Source organism: Carassius gibelio, chromosome B3, assembly GCF_023724105.1.
Source record: "Carassius gibelio isolate Cgi1373 ecotype wild population from Czech Republic chromosome B3, carGib1.2-hapl.c, whole genome shotgun sequence".
Lineage (NCBI taxonomy): Eukaryota > Metazoa > Chordata > Actinopteri > Cypriniformes > Cyprinidae > Carassius > Carassius gibelio.
Window position 1 is genome coordinate 5,200,988 of NC_068398.1, and position 17,914 is coordinate 5,218,901.

The 17,914-nt window shown below is 37.3% G+C and overlaps 1 protein-coding gene and 1 long non-coding RNA gene across 2 annotated transcripts; one reads left to right on the forward strand and one right to left on the reverse strand.

The window, feature by feature from the left end:
• Positions 1-2,703: 2,703 nt before the first annotated feature.
• LOC127952574 (transmembrane protein 184B-like) lies at positions 2,704-17,021 on the reverse strand. Its single transcript, XM_052551206.1, has 10 exons — positions 16,865-17,021; positions 15,637-15,846; positions 14,596-14,761; positions 13,469-13,559; positions 13,304-13,379; positions 12,431-12,522; positions 12,171-12,340; positions 11,891-12,085; positions 11,528-11,554; positions 2,704-4,325 (listed from the first exon to the last, which is right to left on the reverse strand). Exons 2-10 carry the CDS (start codon positions 15,844-15,846, stop codon positions 4,129-4,131), a joined length of 1,224 nt encoding a protein of 407 aa, XP_052407166.1. The 5' UTR covers positions 16,865-17,021; the 3' UTR covers positions 2,704-4,128.
• Positions 5,328-11,362, forward strand: LOC127952626 (uncharacterized). The gene is made up of 2 exons (XR_008152988.1): positions 5,328-5,722; positions 9,709-11,362. It is a non-coding gene; the product is annotated as an uncharacterized LOC127952626 (long non-coding RNA).
• Positions 17,022-17,914: the final 893 nt, after the last annotated feature.

The following is a 17,914-nucleotide window of genomic DNA, read 5'->3' on the forward strand; positions in this document are numbered from 1 at the left end:
CGGGTATTGCGTGGATCCTCATTGTCTCTCTCTCTAAATTCGGACCCAACTCAGCACAGAGCTCCAAGAGGATAGCCCTTGGAAATCTGAAACGGCTGATAAGCCAGTCATCATCCTGGGCCAGAAAATCATTGTGGTCCCTAAAAACTCGTTCTCTTCTGATTCTGCCATTAGCAATGTCCTCTAATAAGGCCAAAGCTGCCATTGCCATAGACTTAGGGTTGTATCAATTTGCATATCGTTATGCTTTTATATGTTCTCATTTAATTGCATAATTTATATGATATTCCCACAAGGCTCGTGTGTCAATATATGTCAATTATTTTATAAATTGCAAATTAATTGCAATACTTCCCACAGGTGGTGGTGCGATAGACTTGTAGAACAATTTGTTGTGTAATGTTTGCAACTTCACTTCATTGCCTGTAAGAGTCGCGAACAGACAAAAACAATGAGAAATGAACGTACGCCAGACATGAAATTGGCTTGGAGGAACGCACATTTTTGCGTTAATTTCACTGTTAGTACATCCGACCGTGAGTGTGAAAGCTGGCGTACGCAAAGTTTTTGTGCATACGCAAGGTTGATATATGAGACCCCTGGTATCAGAACACAACTGAATATGTAATTACAAAAACAGGAATACTAACAGTTGGATATTTTTGGTATATTATGAAGAAAACCTTTTACTTCCTTTTTCTTAGTATGAGTCTGATTCTCCATCACCGTCTGCATCCAAATCTTGCCTTTTCTCCTTTATTCTGAGTGAAGTAAAAGATCTGCTCCAATCTTCATCAAACGATGATCCCTCTGTATCATCTGTATATTCTTCACTGTTTTCTCTAAGGATGTTCTCTAATCATTGCAACATTATAGAGCCCCATTCCTTGTTTTTATGATCAAGCTAAAGAAAACAGTAACTATTTTCTTATGCTCAATCTTGACTCTCTCTAGAACATCTGGAGGAGCTCCACTGTCAAACACTGCTCGTCCTAATGTGAAGTTTGTTTTCTCACACATTTCCCCCAGCAGAACAATCCTCAGGGGATCACTTACTTTAACACAAAAACACACATGCTTAACCTTAATCTCTTTTTTAAAGTCAGGTCTTATCAGAAACTCTGCTGGCATCAAATAACTGCTTTATATTTTACTTTTGTTTGCATAATGTGTTCTGTGCATATTTATTATGTATATATAAATACAAACACATACAATATATATTTAGAAAATATTTACTCTATATTTATAATAATATAATTTAGATAATAAATAAATATATTTAATATATAGACATAGCCTATTTCTTCTGAAATATATACATGCGTTTGTGTATTTACTATAGAAATAATAGATATACACAGGACACAAACATATATTATGTAAACTTTTGTGTGTGTGTGTGTGTGTGTGTTTTGGGAAGAAATAGAAATGTTGTTGTTGTTGTTGTTTATTGATCCAACAATCAGCTATCTCGTATACATATGAGTGCTGTTCTTCCTGTGGTCAATATCACTATTACATATACATTTTTACAAAATAAGCATACATTGACGTAAACGCTGATGAATATATGGTAGAATCATCTGCGTAGATAGCAATGGAAGCATTGTTTGAAACTAAAGGTAAATCATTAGTAAATGTTGAAAATAAAAGTGGCCCCAAACAACTCCCCTGTGGCACTCCACAGCTCATAACCCTCATTTCTGAGAAATGTGAGAGAATTCAGTTGTGGTTGAAGTGTGGTCAGCGCAACAGCAATTTCTTCCTTCATAATCGAGCGGATCAACTCCAACAGTTCTTGTTTTTCAACTCCAGCCATAACTTTTATAGGGGTTACCTGTTCCTGTAGGCTCAGATTCTTTATCTTTGACTTTGACCTTGTATTCCGTTTGTTCTGTTTGCTCCCGTCTGCAGTTTCCTCGTTCATTTCTTCCAGACAAACATTTAACAATAACTGTATGCTCCTCACTCTATCATCTTTGCCGATCATTTCTTTCCATTCCTTTTTATTTTAGTCACTTTCAAACTTTTTTTCAGAGCTTGGCGTTCATGCCGTGTCTCACTCCTCACGCATGCATGTATATACTTTTTTATAACAAAAAAATATATACATATAAAGAAGCCAAACTTCTAAACTTCCTATTCATCAAATAACCTGAAAAATATCTACTCTGCTATTTTCAACATAATAATAATAATAATAATAATAATAATAATAATAATAATAATAATAATAATAATAATACATCATATTAGAACATTCTAGTCAGAATATTTGAATGATTTCTGAAGGATTGTGTGCCTGGAGTAATGATGCTAAAAATTCAGCTTTGAAATCACATAAAAAAATTATATTTTACAATATATTCAAAAAGAAAGCCATTGTTGTAAATAGTAAATCCATTTCAGAATATTACTGTTTTTTGCTGTGGACTACGTTGGATCAAATAAATGCAGGCTTGGTGAGCAGACGTCTTTATAATATATCTTACCATTGAAAAAAGTAATAATACATATGTCATGTTATAAACTGTGAAAACAGAAGCTTCACCAAGAAGAGGATTATGTTAAAACAATATCATTTAGTTTTCTTGGCAGGTTCATTCAAAATGCTTAAATAGAGATTGTTTGGGGGAGAAAAAAAATAACAAAAGACGCTCAAACGAAAGAGGACAATTATCTGAAGAAGCTACACACAGCTGCTTTCAAACATCTGTGAGGTTTAATCTGTGTCCCATCTGTATTTCACTCATCTTTACATCAGAGATTTCAGTCAGAATAAAACAGCAGGAAAACATTCAAGAGCGAAAAGAAAACTGAGAGACATCAAACTGATTCATTCAAGATATGCAGCTATTTACTATGGTAAAGTTCTCAATCCAGCGTGAACCACATGAGAGGAACAGATGTTTAAGGCATTTCAGTCATGAACTAGTTCCTCCTGGAGTTTATGATGCAGCAGTTTATAATCTAGATACTTCATGTAAATAAATCTTAACGTTACCCTCAGATATACATGTAGAAAGTGCCGAGAGGAGCGTTTGTGTTTATATGGCACGTCATTATGATTCCTAATCATCCTCCAGTCTGTCTCACTCTTTCACATCTACTACAGCTATACACCCTCATTAGTGAGTGATTTGAGACGCTCTACACAGACAGCAGTTTCGGGAGCCTGAGCTATTTTTATAAACCGGGTTCCTATTCAGACACTACATCACGTGACAGCAACAACAACATGAACAATGAACGACTGTATTTTTATTAGCTAACCTTAATAAATAATGTAGTAGGGTTAATTAATAATGTAATGAGAGTATTGTTCCATGTTCGTCTTGTCGTTGTTTTTGGTTTGTATACAGCACGCAAGGTTTATATGCTTCTTCTCCAATTTGAGTGTATCTCTGGCAGAATTACAGCGCCACACACTGGTCTGGCATGAATACTACATTGTTTTGAGTCGGTGTCGAATGTATGCAGGTATTACTTGAAACAACAATTTGCTTAAAGAAGAATGAGGGGGAAAAAATTGGATTTCATGATTTATCCTAACAACTGGGTTATTGATATTGATCAAAATATGATATTACTCAAAATCGGCTGTATTTTTGAATATGTTTCGCTAATTTTCTTAAGTTATGAGTATGTCATGAATGCCTAGTTTTTAAAAAATGTTTTCTCTTGGTTATGTGACTTTGGGAAATATTAGGCTTTATCATTGTAGACACATTATAAGAACGTTCTCTGAACGTTCCGGAACGAGTTGTAACATTTAAAAATGTTACACAAACTTCCAATTTAATCATTTCATGTTCTGTGAACAATGAATGATGAACAAACGCTTTTGTGCTAACATTTTGAGAAGATAAGTTTGTAACTTTGAGAAAATTCTTCCTCTTCTGTTAATAGAATGATTTGTGCTCTGATTTGATCAGTGGTGGTTAAGTTCATTTAAAAGGTTTGAGAACCACTGGGTTAATGTATTCTCTCTCACAATGATGTAACAGTAGGTAGCATAGAGTAGTTTTGCTGCGTTCTGTCTGGAAGCCCTGATGCCGCCTAAACATGCTGTCTATGTAGGCATCGTGATCATCATCTCACTGTTTGTAAGTGAGCGCGAGCGCATCAGAACTCGTCGTCGGAGCTGAGCAGCAGAGTTTTCTCGTTGCTGCAGCTGTTGGAGCGGCTCAGCGGCTTGGAGCGGCTCTGCTGGGTGTACTGCTGATACGCCGGAGAGAAGTTATGGATAGCGTCCTGCAGCATGTCGCCCGGATTCATCGTCTCCTTCAGACTGCTGGAGATGCTCATGGGAGCACAGCGACCTGAAACACAGACAGGTATACTGAGCAAAGTTTGTGAGGAGTGAATTAAATAAATAATGAATTAAATAAAATGAAAGGTTCCCTATACAGACTCATAGAAATTGTATTAAGGAGAACTATGCAGTAAAGGTGCTGTATGTAGGATTGACACCGTGTGGTTGAACTGGGTATTGCAGTGCAAATTCAAAATATTGAGGGGGTTTTTTCAATCGGAAACTCCTCCTCAGACTTGACCACATACAGGTTTCCAGATTAACGACACCAACATGAGCACAGTAGACAATGATTGAGATGAAATACAATGTGTTTTCCTGCAACTGGCAACCCGAGGTGCGAGATACAACTGGGTAAACTGGCAGTGGGCGGGTTTTACAAACCAAAACAAAGATTGGCATTCAGGCCAAGAACGCACATCTTCAAATGAGAATTACTGACTGTAGCATTGTATTTTAGATAAACAAGTATGTTAACTTAGCATGTGTGGAAGATTTTTAGTAGAAAGGTTTTAATTAATCAAGTATACAATCAATGTGAATCTAGCCATTTTTGTTTTAAGTTATTATTCTATTAAAAGCTAATAGAAAGTTGCCTACGCCCTGGAATGTACCAAACTGATAAGAAACACAGGGTCAGATATACATTGAGGGCCTGCGTAAAGCAAGCAGAAGGCCTCTCCTCTAGGGATGTATGAAATGTGTAGACTAAAGATAAAGTTGTTGACTATGTGGAACCGCCCCATATAATGTATAAAACCAAAAACAAAATAGGATACGAGAGATCTTCTTGCCAGGAGCTCTCGACTTTGTTTTGCGCAAAATAAAGTCTTTTCTTCTGAGAGAAAAATCCCTGACTGAGTTCGATTCTTTGGAGAACCGGCAAAATACACCACATATTTGGCACCCCAGATGGGACTGGAAAGGAGCAGAGTGGAGGACTGCTTTTGAGCTGACTGATGAGCAACACACACACACAGTGGTGGCCACCATAGAATAAGGTAAGCATTTTTGCTTTTATAATTAGTGTGTGTTGTTGACTGGTCAGTTCTGAGTGGTAAGGACACTTAAAATCTGCTCTTCCAAATTTAGAAAAATAATAGGATATCTTAATTGAAAAAGGGGTTTTACTCCAGAAGAAATAACTGCATGCACATATTTGGGTTATTAATAGGAAAGCCTTGGAAGGTAACCTTGATTTAAAACAAAAATGGTGTAGGCAGAAAGACATTGCATGCTGTGGGTCTGTGTTTATTGGATAGCTGTGACCTAGGAAAGGGCAGTGATAAACGGATAAGCAGATTAGTTAAGGAATCGCGAGGAAAAGTCCCACGGATACCGCTTTGAGAAAGTATAAGTGAAATTCTCGAAGGACTGAATAGGTGGGCCCTTAAGGAGCTCTAGGTGAGCTGTGTTTTGTTGTGTGGATGTATTTGTGTCCGGACGAAATGAATGTGTGAACAAATAAATTCTGTGTTGGGTGGGTAAAAGTTGCGCACCATTCTTGGACTGTCACTTCAGGGTGGCTGGGTGGAGTTGGACGCAACGGATATCCACTTGAGAGGGATTAATGTATGACAAGCCTTGATAATAAAAGGATAATTAATGACTGATTATCCCTTAAATCAAGGGGAAAAGTATGCGAGAATAAGCACTCTGGCTCAATAAAGAGTGCAGAAAGTGTGAATGAGTTGAGGAAAATAGTATCAATAAAGTTTGAACCAAAATCTATAATGGATTTTTGCATTTTGGATGTCTGTGTGAAAGGGGAGAAAAATTTTCTGAGCCCAGTACAGTGAGAGTGAGAGCAAGGGAGGAAGTTTCCACATTAAAGTTTTAATACATGGGTGGACAAAAAAGGAAAGAGAAGTAAAAATAAAAATAAAGAATTATTGTTAGAAATAGTTATCTAAAAAGTGATAATAAAATAGAGTAAATAAAATAGACAGTTAAATAATAATAAAAATTTAAAAAGTATAAACGCATGAGACAATAAAAAACTAAATGCAAAAAGGTATGACACATAATAAAGAATAAAAAGTAGGGGGAAATGGTTAAAAAATAGTTAAATTCAGTGAGAGGAAAGGAAGAGATTGTAACCAAGTTACTATATAAAACTAAAAAGTTGATTTTTGGTGGTAATAATATAAATAAAGATATGGCAGCCACACCAGTGGAAATCATAGGATTAAAAAATCCACTGTGTAAAGAGCAAATAAACAAAATCTCAAAAAAAATGTCAGAAGAGAACAAAAAATATGACGACAAAATGGCCAAAGGAAGGGACATTTGATGTGGCATTGTGTGAGGAAATGGAAACTCTGATAAAAAACTATAAAATGAAAAGCATCAATATGAAAAAAGAAAAAAGAGAAACAAAAAGGGAAAAAGAGAAAGAAGTACTTGCGCTGTTTAAAAAAGAAGGTGAAGATATGTTGAAGAGTATAAAACAGGCTAGGAAAGTCCTGAAGGAGGCAGAGAAAGATAACATGAGAAAAGAAAAGATATATGCAGAGTCCCCTCCTTATCTGCCTTTAGCATGGAGGTAACAGGAGAACTAGAGTTAGAAGGGCAGTTAGACATGGATGAGGAAAATAAGCCAGCTGTGAAAACACAGAGGCAACCCAGAAAGGATAAGTGCAGAAGCCCTAAAACAATAAAGTTAACTGTATGAAGGTTGTTTTAGAGAAAAATAAATACAAATGTTCCAAGAAATGGACTAATATAGAGATGGCAGATATGGTGGAATATAGGAATAATAATAAATTAATTAAAATAAGATATGCATTTATTATTTAATAACTTATATTAATAGATTAATTAATTTAAAAGATGCACGTGCTTAAAACTTTATACCTAATATGTGAAGACATCTAAAATTTATATCTTGTTATCCCTGGGACACAGTATGAAAATTAATCCATTACAGAGTTTCGGAGATTGGGCTTGGTTAAATGTAAAAAATAAAATAAATAACTTGTGCAATGTGGAATGAAAGCAAGATTGGGTGACCAAGTTAATAGACATTTTGATACAAAAGCCATAGGCATTTTACAATAGGAAGGGAACTAGTTGCTTAAATAATTTAATTTAATTATTTTATTTACAATAATAGGAATTATTTTATGTTGGTTAGGAAACATTAATTCACCAATACCAGATTATGCTGAATCATGTATGCAAATATAGAAGAAAAATGATAATTGAAGTCTTTTTTTACCATACGCATGTCATGCTGTTATAAAAGTTTATTTTATTTTATTGCAGTATACTTAGATAATAAAGGTAGCTGATTTCTGCATTTTGCAAAGAAGAAAAAATGCTTGCTATTTTTCTGCAATGAAGAACTTGCTTAACTAACAAAGAATAAGAGAACTGCTGTTTTCAACCAGATGATTTTGTTTTTATTAAGGGACCACTGAAAGAGGAGGATTAAAAGTATATAAAATTTGAAAAAGAGCTGACTGCTCAGAAACAATTTGGTCAGAAGTTACATAGGTACATTTGATTAATGCAGTCTCTGAGTGTTAAACTTTCAGATGATTTCTGGAACAGTGCCTTAACAAAGGAAAGCAATGAACTGGAGAAGTGGCAAAGCAGCAAACACAGCAGCAGAGAGAAGAAGAGGGAGGGGCTGATGGACGCTATACCCTCCTGAAAGAGAAGAACACACTTCAGAAAGGAGAAAGACTGAATTTAAGCAAGAAAAGGTGAATCTTTCACTTGAGACTTTTCCTGAGGGTGAAAAGAACATTATGAAATGCCAAACTCTGGCAGAAAGCAACCAGAAGCCAGACTGAGAAGAAGCAGAGGAACAACAGAGACCGTACGCCACAACATCAGGTCTTTGAGTGCCATCACAGACTGACGACCCAGTACAACAGCCCAGGCTGATGATGTCATCAGAAGGACTTCCATCCCTTCTGTGCACAGGTCCTGCAGATTCAATGAACACTATAGAGACTGCTTCAAATGTTAATTATTTTATTTCATTATCTTATTTACTATGTTTTAATCTTGATTATTCACTGGTCTCACAGCATTTCTTTAAATTCTGTGTTTTAACTAACTCTCTCAATCTGCTTTTCAATAGGTACCAGTCCAGCCTCATGTCTTAAAGAAAAAATAATATTGTGACAGACAGAAGTGAGTACTTGACTCACCAATCAGATAAACATGGAGCTGGATTTGGCATAGTAGGGCTGTTTCATTAACCAACTAGGGGAAAATGCATAACTGAATACTTGACAACAATGCTGAGTGCTTTGGGAAAAGAGAATAAATAAATAAATTAAAAAAAAGGGTATCTTGATGAACAATAGAAAAAATATATATGGTCGAAAAAATAGAAATATTGGTCACTCCATTTTGTTTAAAGGTAATTTTCTAAGGTAAAACTGAATAAAATAATATTGAATAAAAAATTATTCCAAAGATCCAAAATCATGAAATCAAATATGCTGTCATCACTGGGGATAACAAGATGGAAATGTTGATGACCATGGATCCAAGATTTACGGAGATCTCCAATCCTCTTCTCAGAGTCGCTCATGAGCAATAACAAAAAAGTATTTGACTAAACTTTAAATTAGACAAACAAATTCATCTATGAGATTTTGAAAAAAGGAGAAGAAAATAAACGTTTTTGGCAAAAAAAAAAAAAAAAAAAAAAAAAAAAAAAAAAAAGGGGGAGTGAAAGTGTGTGAAAAAGTATGAATGATGGTGTTGTATGGCATGAAAGAGAGTGTCTGACGAGACACTGAGGCAATTCAATCAATTTGCCCAAACAGCTGTATACAAATATGAATGTGGGCCCACAGGGCAAACTTATGCCCAGAAAAATAATGACCATGGATGAATTTGGTTAAGTTTCTTGGTCAGTACCTAGGTCTTTGTTGTGGCAGAAAGAAAAACAGTGCCACACATGCGCAGCGTATAACATGGGAAGGCAGAGCAGAGCAAAGCAAGCTTGCTCTGTCCACCCACATCTAACTTTCTTTTCAGCATAACATCAGGGAGCTGATTTTGTGTCAAAAGGATGAAATATTGTCTTTCTGACTGTTAAAATAAATACAGTGGGTTGAGTGTTTTCCAGGTCAAAAGGCCTATGCTACCGAGCAACATAGGCTTAGATAAATTATCCATTAATCTAGTGGAACTCAGTTTACAAAACAAAGAGATAACTAAATAAGCAAATTGTTGAGAATAAAATTGAAATGAATTAAAAAATAGTAAAGACAGCACTGGAATTGTAAATTGAAATTGAAAACTCAAAAAGGGGCCAGGACAGCCCTCAACCCACATTACATTTCCACAGGTCACACCAAGAAGGACGACTGGCAAGATGAGCAAATTAGCATGCTTGATAAAACTAACAAAAAACTCTTAAGTTTTCCATTTACAGGTGACAGCTGTTCCAGTAAGACCAAGGAACGCTTCGCCCCATCAGAGAGAACCAGTGAGGGTGCAGTTATGATCTCAAGAGAGCCTGGCATTAATCAGCAAAATGGTTACAGAGTGACACCCGAGTTCACATCTCTAACCTTAAAATAATCCAACCAGCTTCAACAACTCCACACAGCATGAAGTGAGGGATGAAGGGCGTGCTAGTAACGACCCACCCTTGCCAACGAGGGAAAGACCATTGCAACGACTCGCAAAGAGTCTCCCTGGTGAAGATGGAATGAGAGAATGATGGGACTGCTATTGAGATCAAAATACTTGGGTGCAGATATGAGCCAACAAATAGAAAAGAAAAAGTGGAAAAAGAATGTAAAGTAATGGTAGATGAAGAATTTGAAGGTTATGAGAAGGGAAATATGGATGTAGGAAGGATAGAAGGGAGAATAGAGCAATTGGATGCAACAAATAGAATGAAAGGAGCAAAATAGAAAAGCTCAAGATTATTTGTGAATTGAAGAAGGAAAAGTATGTGTTATGTTTGAGGGACAATGCTGTATTTATATACCAAATAATACTGCTCAAGAAGGAGCATTTAATGAAGTACTGATCAAATTGAAAAGGCTAAGAAGGGTAGATAAAGAAACTGTTGGAAAAGATAATAAAATGTAAGACTGGTTTGATTTACAGTTAGGAGCATGGGGAGCATAGTTTATAATTAAATAGGGAAAGTTTTTAGGAATTGCATTATTGACAGGAGATTTACTATTTTAATGTATACTTCCTATATTGAAGTCACAAGTCAAAGCCACAGTTAAGCAAATTAAATTCAAAGATGTCAAAATGATGGGAAATAGATTTTTGAAGGTAACCGAAAAGGCTCTCTATGATACATAAGGTATCCGAGCCAAAGATCAACTCTTATAATCTTGTGATATTCAATGTGTGATGTGATGTATGTATTTGTATGTCTTTTATACATAACTGTGATAACCACCGGCCAGTGCTGAACCAATTGCACATTCATGCTTTTAACAATGTTTACTGTTAAAAGAGGGGTTAGGGAGACTGGATCTTTTACTCGCTCCTAGTCAAATTAGGAGAGAGATGTTTGGTCCAGTAATCCCTCAGAGTGGAATCTCATAATCTAGTCACTGGTGATAATACAATGTGACTTATTTAGTCACTAGGTAGTGTAAAAAATATGACTGGATTATGGAGTAGCACTCTGGATAAGAATAATCAAATGTGAGACTTATTAAGTCTCAAAGGGGAGAATATGTGGAAGATTTTTAGTAGAAAGGTTTTAATTAATCAAGTATACAATCAATGTGAATCTAGCCATTTTTGTTTTAAGTTATTATTCTATTAAAAGCTAATAGAAAGTTGCCTACGCCCTGGAATGTACCAAACTGATAAGAAACACAGGGTCAGATATACATTGAGGGCCTGCGTAAAGCAAGCAGAAGGCCTCTCCTCTAGGGATGTATGAAATGTGTAGACTAAAGATAAAGTTGTTGACTATGTGGAACCGCCCCATATAATGTATAAAACCAAAAACAAAATAGGATACGAGAGATCTTCTTGCCAGGAGCTCTCGACTTTGTTTTGCGCAAAATAAAGTCTTTTCTTCTGAGAGAAAAATCCCTGACTGAGTTCGATTCTTTGGAGAACCGGCAAAATACACCACACATGTTTCCTAAATAGCTGCTAACATACTATGGTATTTGTATGCTTTAGTAGAGTCAAAAACGTACATACAGCACCTTTAAATGAAAACAGTGAAAACATAAAATGGAGTAAACCTACCGTACTGGCCATAGACAGGAACACAACCTGAGAGAGACAGAGATGGACACAAAATACAGAGAAACACAAGCAAAACAGACAACATGACAGCACATCCACATAGAAATTAATATTTGAGAATGGAAACAAACCAAGGAATGAGGAATGACATGATAGAGAGGGAAGAAAAGAGAAAGATCAGTTAGAAACATTGAAGAATTCACTGAAATAAGTCTCTTTTCACAGGCTCTCGATGGCATGCTAGTGAAAAGTGAAAGCATCTCACAAGTGTGAGACTGAAGTATACCCAACAGAATCAGAATCGAGTGTGTGAATCTGAATCTGGTCTAAACTAATCATGCAAACACTATCAAACGCAGTCACCCTGGATGTCGAGTCTCTTGTCCATGTAGACCTTGTAAGTGAACGCGTGTCTGAGCGCCAGAGCGGCGAAGAACATCTCGATGCAGATGATGAAGTTCTGGTAACCGGCGGCAACAGTCCCCTCCCCCACGCTGACATCAGGAGAGTTTATGCGAGGAATCGTGCCACATTTCTCCAGAATCGCCAACAGCATCCCTACAGCAAACACAATTTTTATTTGGGAAATCAGATGTCGGGTCAGAGAATGTGTAGATTATGAGACGAGGTGATGAAGACTCACCCTGCCAGAAGGAGAGGAAGATGACGGATTTGACCATGAGGAACTTCAGCATGGGTCCGTACGGCTCCAGCAGATCCCGAGCGGCGAAGTAGAAGAGGAAGAGAGCGTAGAGCGAGAGACTGACCGAGACGTTATAGATGATGGTCACGTATAAATAACCGCTGGCCGCGCTGAAACACAGACACACAGAGAGAGAGAGAGATGTGTGATTTACTGTCTGTCAGTCTCTGGTGTTTGATTCGTGAGCTGAACAGACACACTTGAAGTCTCCGTCTCTGTATTTGCCGAAGGCCTGCAGGATGACGGTGATCACGGCCATCAGAGGCTTCACCACACAGAACTGCAGCGTCGCCTGAGACACACACAGTTATTAATGAATAAAATACAAAATACACTTCATAAAAATAAATATTCCTGCTTTATAAAGTAGCCTGGAGTAAGCTAGTATTGTTATTTCCACAAAATAAATAAATAAATAATAATAATGATAATAGATAGTGTAGCTTTAACAACAACAAAAAGACATTTGTTGCCAAATTAAGGTAAAAAAAATTCTAGAAATGTTGTGTGGTAAACAATTAAGACCCTCATCTTTTATAAATATCATAAAATTTGAACCATGTATAACACAGAAATGTTTAGGTTTTAAAATAGATGGTGAAACACCAAGAAAGTTTTTAAATTAATGATTTTCTCCAAAAGCAATCTGTTTGCTTTTTATTTCTACTGATAATTATTTATTATTACTTCTCAGATCATTATTCATTAATCATTATTAAGCACTTTGCATATGCGTTAAAAGTGTTTTTCCACTACTCTTTATGATACATCAGTCTGTTTATGTTTGAAGATACATGTGTGTCTGTGTCTGTGTGTGCATGTGCGTGTGTGTGTGTGTGTGTGTGTGTTCTCTGTGTGTGTGTGTGTGTGTGTGTGTGTGTTCTGTGTCTGTGTCTGCGTGTGTGTGTGTGTGTGTGTGTGTGTGTGTGTGTGTGTGTGTGTGTGTGCGTGTCCGTGTCCGTGTGTGTGTGTGTGTGTGTGTGTGTGTGCTTGTGCGTGTCTGTGTCTGTGTCTGTGTCTGTGTCTGTGTCTGTGTCTGTGTGTGTGTGTGTGTGTGTGTGTGTGTGAAGCACCTGTTTGCAGAAGCGCAGAAAGCCGATGGAGTACGTTCTTCCCCACAGACAACAGGTGCCATAAACACAGCTGGACCTGAATGAACACACACACACACACACCTCAGGTCAGCTGATGTGTCGTGTGACAGAGAAACAGAGAAGAGCAGTAAACGCTGAACTCACTGGATGGGTTTTCCTCTGATCTCGGCCATGATGGCGCTCTCGCCGCCCAGATACTCGTAACACAAACTCAAGAAGTTATAGATGACAAACGCTGCAGAAACACACCGGTGAAATCTACGTTACATCACAGCGATTCATCTCAAACAGCACAACTGAAGACCTTAAGATACTAGAGTCTCTATATGAGCTAGACTGTTACTGGATGATGACTACTGACTCATATTAGCTCAAACATCTGAGACATGGCTCATATCTAACCAGACATAACAGATCAAAGTCCAGTGTATCTGTGCTGCTTCAGCTGTTGTTTCTACTGAACGTGTCCAGACGAGAAGGAAATCTCACCATCACATTCCTCACTGAGATTCATCACACGACACTGAATATCAGACATCCTGATCATATTCCTGCCTTATAACATTTACTATAATCCACAGTTTCTGCAGGAATTATCACAGTTAGGGGTGTGCGATATTTATCATCTATGATCATTTCGTAATCATTGTTTGAACAATATGTAACTAGCAAAAATGCGGTTGCACTTTATTTTACAGTACGTGTACTAACATGTACTTATAGTGTACTTAGAGTGTATTTATCTAAGAAAGTTCTGGTAATACAAGGTAACTACATGGGGTGAGGTTAGGTTTAGGGGTAGGTTCAGGGTTAGTACCTAGTTATTACATAGTTATTGTAATTACTATAATAAGTGCATAGTATGTACATGAGGAACAGGACTGTAAAATAAAGTGCTACCAAAAATGCAGTTTTCCCGAATATCAGCAAGTTCAGTCACTTGTTCATTTCTAAATGAATGAATCGTCATTTGAATGGTTCAATGAATCACTCATGAAGACACCTACTGGTGGTTTGAGGGTCATATGTAGTTATTAAACAGGCTTAAACCACTAGGCACCAGAACAATACTGTTTAATTATCGTTACAGTTAACGTTTCTACATGGAAACTGTGTTAACAATGTAGAAGTGAATGGTTAGGCATCACTGACACTACAGAGGAAATAAAAAAGCATAACATGAGCTAATCTATGCAGTGAATTCACAGAAGCAGACTTCAGGTGATTCAGAAACATTAGTAATGTAAACAGAGCAGATGTGCGTGTCTGACCTTCATAGCAGTCTCGGACGGTGTCGAAGTAAACGTAATACTCCTCGTTAGTGAAGAACAGCAGACTGAGCCACGAGTCGAAGGCGTAGATGGGCACGATGAAGAGGATGCGCACGATGTGCCGCTGCTCATTAGGAGTGTTATAGTAGCGCAAATGCATGTAGATCTGACACACACACAGACAATAGATGATATTAATACTTTCATGTTTACTACCATGTTATTCTTTATTAATATGCATGCTGCATTAATTGATGCTGTGTTGAACATACAACAATCATGCTAATGAATTAAACATGGAAACTGAGCAGAAACAGAACTTCCTGTATGTTTGTCAAACACATGAATAAAAGCATGTCTGTGTGTCAGTGGAGCAGCTGTCTCTTCTGTCAGCACAACTCTCTGTGTGTGTGTGTGTGTGTGTGTTTGTTACATGTTCATAAAAGCTGAACTATCACGCCACACACACAGCTCCGAATGCTGTTGCTATGCAACCAGCTCTGCTCTCTGATGTCATGCCACCTGTTGCCAGAGCAACTGCTCATCATCATTATAAGCCAGCTGAACCTCTATGATAGCACAGATATATTATGTAATGTGAAGCTTACAATAAATATTGTGATTTATTTATATGATAGATTTATACAGAAATATAAAAATAAACGTGTTGCCTGCCCTGAGATGTTCACATTTATTGATCATCTACAGAAATCTGCAGTCGTCTTTTGTGAAAACTACAGATTGTTCTTCTCTCTTTGTGTATCCCCACTCACAGACAGTTGGATTGAGCCCAGTGCATTGTGGGTGTTGAAGTCTTTCTGCTTTTTGAGCACCACAGGCCTTTTTCTACATTTCTCAAGTCTTGTAAAAGTGATTTAAAAATAAAAACTGCATTACTACTGCCAAGTTTTATTAAAAGCACATCTAGTGTGTTCTCTTTTCAATACATAAATATATATTTCACGATGTAATTCAACTACATAGTGCAGTCTAGAAGGAGTTTGTCAGGTGTAAGGAATAGGTTTCTGATTGTGAATGCACCTGTTGGCAGGTGAGCAGCAGAGCCGTCCAGGTGAAAAACCCAGAGATGGTCTGAGCGGCGGGGGTCATGAGGAAGATGGGCGTCTCCCACGACCCGTTGTGACCCCCAGGGGCCACCGTAACGACCCCTGGCCCCGGCGCCATGGCAGCCAGAGAGTCATTCCATGAACGCTCCGATAGTGACACGCCCCTTCTCCATCGCAGAGCCATCTGCGGACGAGGACCAATCAGAACACAGAAAACACACCAGGGGGAGGAGCTAATACTAGTCAAAACAAATCGACTCTTTTCACAAGACTGTGATGATGCGTTGAATGGTCACCAGCATCGTAAATATACTCTCCCATTCACTCCTCTTCAAGTGAACCCAACTATCATGATTTCCGCTGATGAGAAACCCAGAAAAGGTTAAAGTCCATAGAGGTTTCACTAGTAGTGAAGTGTCAATCACACAAACCTTGTCAAATCTGTGGATTTCACACGTGGTACCATAATATTGATTGATATATATACAAGAATCACGACTGACCGAAACACTGACAACATCTGAGCTCGTGTTTGTGCTCCACAAGATGAATATTTCAATCATACATCTCACATAGTGGCTCTAGGCCTACCTGTCGTAAAAGAGACTATTTGAAGTGAACTATCCCTTTAAATTAACACAATGAGGGTTGATGAGGTGAACTGAGGGTTAATGTCGTCAAAACAATACGCAGTGCCTTAATACTGTGATATCCACAAGGTACACAGTGTACCACCGCAAAATACTAAAAATATATTAAAAAAAAAAAAAGGTGCAAAGATCTGGTTTTTAAACATGATGGGTGTCGCCATGTTTAAAAACCAAATCTTTGCACCTTTTTTTTTTTATTATTATCTTAGGTTGAGAATCATCACGTCTGGAGAGAGAAATCGACATTTATGAAGATACAATGATGGGGTCACAAACTAATAGAACAACGCGTTATTTCAGTGTCATTGATGTTTGTGGTTTTATAAAGATCTCCAGTTCTGATCACACAATCGAAGAACTCATAAACCGGCGACTTTATAAATAAAAAACGTTTACTCTTTGTCGATAGAAACGATAAGGCTTATATATGACGGCGGATGATAGCCTCGCGAGCGGGTGCTCTGATGCTGATGCTGACTCTCTCCAGCTGATGTGGACTTCAAACAGATCTCATGAAGCTACACATGTACGTTATCAGAACCCGGTACTCACGGTTCTCAGTAGATCCCGCTCATCGGCAGGTCTCCTCTCAGGACGTGAAACTCCGTCGCATGATGCTCTGCTCCGCGACGCGTTCCGTCCGCGAGCGAGCGTTCTCTCCCGGTGACGTCACCAAGCCAGCCAGGCGACGCCTCATCATCGCATGCACTGATGAGTCTTTAGCACACAATAGATGACGCTGAATAGATTAGGTGTTACTGCGAATATGAACACGGTAGCAGTTTGGACACCTGGTTGAACTATTTAAGACAAAGCCACTGTCTTCTATACATGGAAAATGGAACTTATTTTTAAGTTTTACAAGACAGTCAAGTAAAAGCATTCTTTTTTTAGCACCTATCCTCATCATGTTGTTGTGGATTACAAAACAAACTGAAACCGAAACTATTTGTATAATCCCTCAGTGTAAACGCAAAACAATTTGTTAGATTAATACAGTAGCTACGCATTTTACAGCAACTTTACCGCTTTTGTACTAACGAGAGACGATTAATACGAACAGCACATTTTATATGGTCTTTAATTATTAACTATTATCGTCCAATTCTAAACTACTCAATTAGTTTCATTAAATTAGACATTAGCTTCTTTAAAATATTGTACTAGAGAGAGATCAAATAAAAGCGCAGTTTTCATTTTCGACGCATGCTTTGATTATTGCATAAATTCCAGGCCTGTTTAACTAATTTTCCATTATACAAAATGTCAGCAACCTGAAAATACACCTAACTTGACATTTATAACTCATGCAAGATTATAACTAATATTTAATGTTAATTGTTTTATTAAATGATTCTTACTGTAAGTTTTACTAAAGATAAAGATTAAAGAGCATCTATAATCATACAAAGCAAAACATAATTAAAAAAAAAAAAGTAAGAACCACTAATCTGTATAATTATATATTATACACAAGTGAGTGAAACTCTCAATTATTGAAAGAAAACCAGAAAATGCACCGACACTGACAAAAGACAAAATCTGTTTATGGTTAGTAACATATATGACAAAAAGAATCCAGAAACCACAACAAAAACAAAA

Bases quoted from the DNA above. Each gene is read 5' to 3' on its own strand.
- LOC127952574 (XM_052551206.1), bottom strand. From the start codon at position 15,846: ATGGCTCTGCGATGGAGAAGGGGCGTGTCACTATCGGAGCGTTCATGG. The intron at 14,762-15,636 runs GTGCATTCACAA...TGTGTGTGTCAG, and splicing joins TGCTGCTCACCTGCCAACAG to ATCTACATGCATTTGCGCTA. The intron at 11,555-11,890 runs GTGACTGCGTTT...TGTCTCTCTCAG, and splicing joins CAAGAGACTCGACATCCAGG to GTTGTGTTCCTGTCTATGGC.